At 37.5% G+C, this 8,896-nt stretch overlaps 1 gene segment (V, D, J or C); it reads right to left on the bottom strand.

Annotated features, from left to right (window-relative positions):
* Positions 1-6,158: 6,158 nt before the first annotated feature.
* Positions 6,159-6,670, bottom strand: LOC119819425. The segment is given in 2 exon segments: positions 6,159-6,487; positions 6,571-6,670. Coding segments are annotated over 2 exon segments (375 nt in total).
* Between the last annotated feature and the right edge of the window lie 2,226 nt (positions 6,671-8,896).

The raw sequence follows: 8,896 nt of genomic DNA, 5'->3' as shown, positions 1-8,896 counted from the left end.
GAGTTTTCACATTGTTTAATTCCTTGCTGCATAAGTTGTTTTCTTTTTTATTACCTAAAATATACCAATTTAAATTCCCACTCCCTCCCCTCCTCCCAGTCCCCTTCTGCTCCTTCCACAAACCTTCCCCTAACCCCTCCAACCCTAATGCAGTGCCATTCACCCTAACCTGTATCAAGTCCAAGGCCTTGCTACTATGTCTAGGTTGAGCAAGGTTTACATCCAAAGAGAATAGGATCCCATGAAGCCAGTATATGCAAGTAGAGACACATTCCAGTGTCACTATCTGTGGCCCCTCAGTCTGCCTCAGCTGTCAATGTCCTTCAGTTGGGAGGGCTTGTTTGTTTCCATGCTTGTTCACTCCCAGTCCAGTTGGAGTTGGTGAGCTACCATTAGCTCAAGCAAACTGTTTCATTGGATGACCCCTTCATGGTCTTGAATTCCTTGCTCATACTATCACTTCTTTCACTCTTCAAATGGATTATGGGAGTTCAGTCCAATGCTCTGATGTAGGTCATTGCCTCTGTTCCCCATCTTTGTTGGAAGAAGGTTCTATGGTGATATTTAAGATAATCATCAATCAGAATACAGGGTAAGGCCAATTAAGACACCATCTCATCTATTGCTTAGGGTCTCAGCTGGGTTCATCCCTGTGGGTTCTTGGGCATTTTTCTAGAGCCATGTTTCTTGCTAACTCCATAATGGCTCCCTCAATTAAGATATCTTTTTCCTTGCTCTCATATCTATCCTTCCTCCATCTTGACCATCCCATTCTCTCAAGTTCTCCTCCACCATCCTTTCCCTCACCCCCTGCTCACAAATTTTTGTCTGATTCTAATTTCCAGATGGATCTATAGATGTTTTTCTTTGGGTTCACCTTATTACTTGGTTTCTCTAGGATCCTGAGATATGGGCTCAATGCCCTTTGTTTATGACTAGTATCCACTTATGAGTGAGTACATAAAATATTCAGTTTTTGCAGGAGGTTTGTGTTACCTCACTCAGGGTAGTGTTTCCTAATTCCATTCCTTTGCATGCAAAATTCAAGATGTCATTAATTTTTAATGTTGAAAAATATGCCAATGTGTAGATGTGCCACACTTTCTTAACCCATTGTTCAGTTGAGGGGCATCTGGGTTTTTTCCCAGGTCCTGGCTATGCTACTATAAACAAAGTTGAATAAATGCTCTTGTAGTAAGATTTAGAATCTTTTGGATATATTCCCAAGAGTAGAATTGCTAGATCCTGAGATAGGTTGATTCCCAATTTTCCGAGGAACCACCACCCTGATTTCAAAAGTGGTTGCACAAGTTTACATTCCCACCTGAAATGGATGAGTGTTCCCCTTGCTCTGCAACTTATCCAGTATAAGCTATCATTAGTGTTTTTGATCTTAGCCATTCTGACAGGTGTAAGTTGGTATCTCAAAATTGTTTTGATTTTTATTTCCCTGGGAGCTAAGGACAAAGAACATGCTCCCAATTTACCCAGAAGATCTTGTCTTTTTCTACTTACCATGTAGATTAGATCTATGTTGTCTCTCCAAGTGTCCTCAGTGTTATCTAAATTCTCTGAGATTGTAATTTGTGGTTTGTTTTTTCTGAAGCTACAGTTACCCTAATACCAAAGTCACACAAAGGCTCAACCTCAAAGGAGAATTACAGACCAAACTCACTCATGAACATGGATGCAAAAATTCTCAATAAAATACTGGCAAACCAAATCTAAGAACACATCAAAAACCTCATCCATCAAAATCAAGTAGGGTTCATCCCATAAATTCAGTGCTAGTTCATCATATGATAATCTGTCAATATACCCCATCATATAAATAAACTGAAAGAAAAAACATATTATTTCATTAGATGCTGAAACAGCATTTGACAAAATACAACACTTGAAATTCTTCTGTTTATAATTCTGTTTAGATCTGTACTCTAATTTTTAAATGGATTATTTGAAATTTTGATGTCTCATTACTTTAGTTCTTTATGTATTTTGGATATCAGTCCCCTGTATGATGTAGGACTGGTATAGATCTTTTCCCATTTGGTAGATTACCTTTTTGTCTTACTGACTGTGTCCTTTGTTTTATATAAGCTTCTCTGTTGTTGGGGTTTCTGTCCCGCCTGGTCCCCCAGCCCAGTTCCCACAAACAATAAGTCCCAGAAAAATCACACAGAGGTCTACATTAGTTATAAACTGATTGGCCCATTAGCTCAGGCTTCTTATTAACTCTTATAACATATATTAGTCCATTATTAGCCATTGTTCTTATCTGTGTTAGCCATGTGGTGCAGTCACATCTTGCCTCTTCTGTGGTCGGGTCAGAACTGCAGAGGAATGGGCTTCCTCCTTCCCAGAATTCTCCAGTTCTCATTGACCTAACTCTACTTCCTATCAGGTTGTCCCGCCTATACTTGCTGCCTACCTACTGGCAAATCAGTGTTTATTTAAAATATAATTTACAGAATATAGATCATTTTCCCACACCACTTCCCCTGCTTTTTTTTAAACAAAGGAAAGTATCAAGAGTCCATTTTTTGGAAATGTGGATGTAGGTTTCCAGGCTACTTCCTGCTGGTTGGGGGAACTGATAATCTTATGGGGATCTAAAGAAATTTTAGAATTGTGATCAAGTTCTCACTGGAGTATAGAGTGAGGCTTGATCACCTCAGACAGCAGTCTTGAATCTGTTCTGGATGTAGAACTCAGACATCTGGGCCACCTGTTACTACCTGAGATTTCTCAGGTGGTCTTCCTTTATAAAACCTGATTTTTCTTAACTCAAAATGAATCCACAACCTCTCGTTTCTTGTGGAAACAAAAGCAAATCATCTTCTACAAAGTAACATACCTTTTGACTTCAATTTTGAAGTCAAGTTTTTTCAAAATACCTATATTAGATTAATTCAGCAGCATTTATAAGCAATATCTTTTAGTATCTGTTGCTCCTTCCTCAGAATTCAAACAATTCAAAGAGAGCATAATAACGTACAGTATCCAGACTATCTGTGTATTTTTCATCTTTACGTGGCTTCATTTTAACCTCTATTTCTTTTATTTTTATTTTTTTGGCTTTTTATACAGGGATTCTCTGTGTGTCTTTGTCCTGGAACTCACACCATAGACCAGGCTGTCCTTGAACTCACAGAGATCTGCCTGCCTTTGACTCCCAAGTTCTGGGATTAACGGTGTTTGCACCACACCTTGAACTCACAGAGGTCTGCCTGCCTCTGTCTCCTAAATTTTGGGATTAAAGATGTGTACCGCCACCCCCAACTGTTCTCTTTTATTCTTTTTTCTTTTAAGGATTTTACCATTTTCCTTTCTTTCCCAAGACTGAATATATTTTTATCACATGGTAAACCATTTAGAGGTTTTTTTTTTTGTCTTTGAATATATTTTTACTGTACATCTCCCTCTTTGACTGACTATATGAGTCTTTATGGAGCAATATGGAGAGGATTAAATCCATGGCTTTGATGGCTAGATCCAGCCCATTCCTTAGCTTTCTGAGATTCCAGGCTTATGGCAGAGGTTCTGGCTAAAGTAATGCTTATTGCCACAACTCTATGGCATTTCCAGATTGCTGCCAGCAAGCAAGCTTCAGCAGTCTGATCACAAACCACACTCAAATGCTCTGTAGCTAGACCTCCTGCCTGGAAGAGTCAGAGTTTGAACTGGCAGGATGGCCTAGAAAGCTGGCATTTTAAAATGGCACAGCATGTTTCCTGGTATGACTGAAAACCAAGAACCATCCAGTCAGCTTTTCATCAACACAACAAGTGTTTTGTGGCAGGACCTCTTAAAAGAGCTGCAATCACCACTTCTCAGTTTTAATAAGTCCCATTTATTTATTGTTGCTCTAAGTGTCTGTGCTACTGGTGTTATATTTAGGAAGTGCTCTCCTGTACCTAGGCAATATAGGATACTTCCCACTTTCTCTTCGATCAGGATCAATATAGACAGATTTTTGGTGAAGTCTTTAATCCATTTGGAATTGAGTTTTGTGCATAGGAATAGGTATGGATCTATTTTCATTCTTCTACACTGAAATTGCCAAACTCTTTCAATGAAGCTACAGTTACATGAATACCAAAACCACACAAAGACTCAACAAAGAGATAGAATAACAGAACAATTTCCCTCATGAAAATTAATGCAAAAATATTCAATATTATACTGGCAAATTGGATCCAATAACACAAAAAAAATTCATTCACCATGATCAAGTCAGCTTCATTCCTGTGATGCAGGGATGATTCAACATATAAAAATCTATCAATGTAATCTACTATATAAATAAACTGAAAAAAAATGATCATCTCATTAGGTGCTAAAAAAGCATTTGACAAAAATCCAACACCCTTTATGATAAAGGTCTTGGAGAGATCAGAGATACAAGGAACATATCTAAACATAATATAAACAATATACCGTGAACCAACAGTCAACATCAAATTAAATGGAGAGAAATTCAAAGTAATTCCACTAATACCAGGATCAAGACACCAAGACAGGAACAAATCATCTCTGTGCAGCATAGTTCTTAATGTTCTAACTAGAGAAATAAGACAAAAAAAAAAAAACAAGAGGATGCAAATTGGAATTGGAAAAGAAGTGAAAATGCAAATTTTATCTGTACCAAGATTCATTCTGAAGTTGCTAATGTCTCTCATACTATTGCTGATTTTATAAAAACATGCTAAAATGATGGAACAGAGGAATATAAAGTTCAAATTCAGTCAGTGTCCTTGTAGCCTCCTATATGTTTTAAATGTGGAGGGATGTAACCATTCTCAAATATAATATAAACAAAATGCTTATAATTATCCTCAGTATAGTAAATTTTCCTCTAAAATACCTGAAAAATGTAAAATGCAATTTCACTGAATTATTCAGTTTCAATCAAGAAGTGGTGAAAAAGACAATCAAACTTCAGAAAAGGGGGCATGAGCAACCAGGGCTACTGATGACAGGATCAGGCCTCTAACATTCCCAACTTGTTATCCTACTATTCTTCCCCAGTGCTATCTGTGCAGGAGCCCCGCTTGTTGCCAAAACATCAGATCCCACACCCTATGGAATTCACAGCATGACACTCAGCTCCATCCCTAATGATAAGACAGTAAGAGTTTTAATTGTTACTATCAAAAGCAATTCATGATTCATGATCATATGCATAAATAACTAAAGATGTAAAATTATATTTATATGCCCCCAAAACTAACAAAAACTAACTGTACTTTTTGTGAAACCAAATGGACTATGAAAGGGGCTTTGTTAGTGCACATGCTATCTATAAAGATAGAACATGTTGTTCTATCTTTACTGGCCTAATCCATATTATATCTTATTCCCAGCTATTTCAGCAACACTTTCATTCTCTTAGATTTAGGAGATATTTATATCATAATGTAATGCCACAATCATATTGTCCTACTTTACTTTATTAAAAATTAATCATGTCCTTCATGGATTTCACCTGCTCATTCAGGTAATGCGCCTCAATGAAGTCACACAAGTGGGGGTCATTTTTGTCAGTAGCCAGTTTGTGCAGTTCCAGTAGTGACTGACTCAAACTCTTTTCCAGGTGCAGTGCACACTCCATTGCATTCAGCCCGTTCTCCCAGTCATCACGGTCTGGTTTCTTGGGGTGACCACGTGACCAACTGCGCAATATCTGAGGTGGCATGGCAGAATATCTGTTTGACAAGCACACCCTGGGACACAGTAATCAGAGCTAAGCTGACATCCCCAAAGCCACAAGTGACTTTACTGGTCACTGAGGCAGTGCGTGCATGTCGGACTGCCTTTATCTTTTCTTTAAGTCTCACTGAAACATCCGCTTAAGTTCTTTCATTTGTACCATTTCTTTAAAAAAAAAAGAATTTTGATACCCCCCAAAAAATTAATAATGTCAATTGAGGTGGTCAATGGTAAAGAGCAGGTCAAGGTATAGCGTACTCTAAGGGCATTCTGAATTAGCACCAATTCATTCCTAGCAGTCCTTTTGGAAACCTGACAAAGACTCTCTAAGACTGTGAACTGATCAAGGGACACTTAGAGTGATCATTTTGGAGCAAGGCTCCAGGACAATCTTATCTGCGATCTGAGTCTCAGGGCTTCCTGCTCCTCTGGGGTTTCTGACACACTCAGGATGTGGTTACAACACTGTGTCTTGCACAGTAATAGACTGCAGAGTCCTCAGATGTCAGGCTGCTGAGCTCCAAGTAGGCTGTGCTGGAGGATGTGTCTGCAGTCAGTTTGGCCTTGCCCTGGAACTTCTGATTGTATGCAGTATTACCATTTCCAGGATATATAGCTCCAATCCACTCCAGGCTCTGTCCTGGCTTCTGCTTCACCCACTCAATAGTGTATTCAGTGAAGGTGTAGCCAGAAGCCTTGCAGGACAGCTTCACTGAAGACCCAGGTTTTCTAAGCTCAGGACCAGACTGCTGCAGTTGTACCTGAGAGTGGACACCTGTGAAGAAAAAGGCATAGTATATATCACTGTCACCTCAGTACCTGTTCTTTCTTCAGGTTTGGAACTGAAAAGCTCCTTACCTGTAGTTACAGACACAAGGAAGAGAATGGTCCAACTCCATCCCATATTGAAGACCTGTGTGCTCAGTGACTGATAAGAGGACACTGGTCAGATGTTATTCTGGGATATGGACATCCCTGTATTTACCATAATATATTCAGGTTATTTGCATATTTATGAGCAGTGAACTTGTTAGATAAGGACCCAGTCCAGGAGGAGGAGAAGGAGTTAGAGAAGAACTGTGAAAGGCAAAAGAATGATGAGGGCCAAATGCTAATCCTGTCTGAGGAAATGTATAAAATGTTCCTTTTCTGAGCCCTGTGCAAATGCTGAGGATGTAAATCAGGACATAAGGTCTCAATAAATTTCAAGCCTGAGACAATAGCTCTTTTTTGTGAAAAGCTTATCAGTCTGATTTATAGATAGTAGTTGTGATAATAAAGATAGTTGTGAGAAGTTTAAAGCCGCTTAGTTTAAAATTCTTCAGATTGATGCAATTAATATTTGTCTTTCAAACAGAATATGAACTAATAAATTCATCAAAATGAACAAAAATAAATGTTATTAGGCAACATTTTCACCACAATGATTATTGCATCAACATCACAAAAACTAAATTATGAAAATAAATTATGTATCTTTCAACAGAGGATTTTATTAAGAAGACATATTTATATAAACAACATGTTTATAAACAACACCTGCAAGAAATATGGAACTTACATCACTTATAGAAAAATGGGTGCAACTAATGATAAATATAATAAGACCATCTAAGAAACAGACATAAAATGAGACTCTTATTAGTAGTTTATGTGAAATTCTCTTGCAGAATCAAGAAAAATATGGAGGGGAAAATTAAGGGTATTGAATTAGGGGGGTAATATACACAGTGTACAAAATACACATGTATGAACATTCTAAACATATGTAAAATACTTTAACATGTAATAATTAATATTCTTTAAAATTTTATTCCACATATAAAATATAGTATAATCATATCTACATCCACTATGCCTTACTGATTCATCTTGGAAACTTCCAATAAGTCTCCCAACTTCATGTCCTCTTTTGAATCATTAACTAATAACCCAGTGAGTACAATCAGTGGTATCTATACACACGTAAGTGGAGTCATTGACTAGTACATAAAAACTCTCCAGACAACTCCCAAAGAAAATTGATCATATTTTCCTCATCAACCATCAAATGACTATAGATCCTCAGAATGCTTTGGGTCCTCAAAAGTTTCTATCCATCCATGTAATAGTAGCAAAAGTTGTTACACCTTCTTTATTACTAAGAAGAGTGCACAATGCAACAATGTGTATGTGTTATCCTTAGAGGAAAACTTATGGAATTCAATTTTTGTGTACTACTATCATATGGGTCCAAGTAGTCAAAGTGATATTAATAAACTTGGCACTAAACTCCTTTACCTCTTCAGGTACTTTACAAGCTCTTAGCTCCCACAAAACAAAATGAACTCAATGGTATTTATAAACATATTTTCTCTCATATCACATTGTGCATTTTTATCTTACTTGTCTTTTGCCTATGTAACATGATTATATAGGGTTTGTATGTGCTTGTAGGTAAGACTATGTATTGTTTTATTTCACTTTGGTTTAAACCCATTTTAAAAATATTTTTGTCTATTTGTTTTTTTTCCTACAAAGAGAAAAATAGGTTATGGAGTTGAGTAGGAAAGGACAAAAGAAAGATCTGGGAAGAATAGGTAGAAGGGAATCAGTGATCAGTGCACATTGCATGAAATTTTTCAAAATATCTGTGAAGAGCAAATAAAAAACTGAATAAAATAGACAAGAAAATATAAACCCATAAGAATGGGGATAATTGACTCTTTTCTGCCCCCTGATGGTCCTGTGCTCCCATGAACTTTGGTTTCTCATGGCTTACACTGAAGTTACACTGTCTCCCTTGAACATAACACATCCCTACAACTCCAGTCCTCACAGAGCTCAATTGCAGGAAGAAATGGCTCTTGTTTACCTGGAGATGTTGACTGGAAGTTTCAGAAATTGGTTTTATGATGTACTATCATCAATGCCCTTCTCAATGGCAAGCTCCTCTCTGATGACAGTGATGTAACAGTTCCCACTTGTAGTAAGGTGACAACAAAGAGAAAAAAGCCTTGGCTACCTTCATTAGACTATACCTGGGACAGAACACCTGATGCCAGAGAACCACAATGAATCTTAAGCTCAGGTGCAATCTCCCATCAAACCACTTATGAATTCCCGAGGCATGAAAAATAAATGACCAACAGAAAGAAGAAAGCCAACTGTTGTACTCACAGAAAATTTATCAATTTCAGAAAAA

Source organism: Arvicola amphibius, chromosome 7 (assembly GCF_903992535.2).
Source record: "Arvicola amphibius chromosome 7, mArvAmp1.2, whole genome shotgun sequence".
Taxonomy (NCBI): Eukaryota; Metazoa; Chordata; class Mammalia; order Rodentia; family Cricetidae; genus Arvicola; species Arvicola amphibius.
Note: the sequence above shows the minus strand (reverse complement) of the source record. Positions and strands in the feature narration are given on the sequence as shown.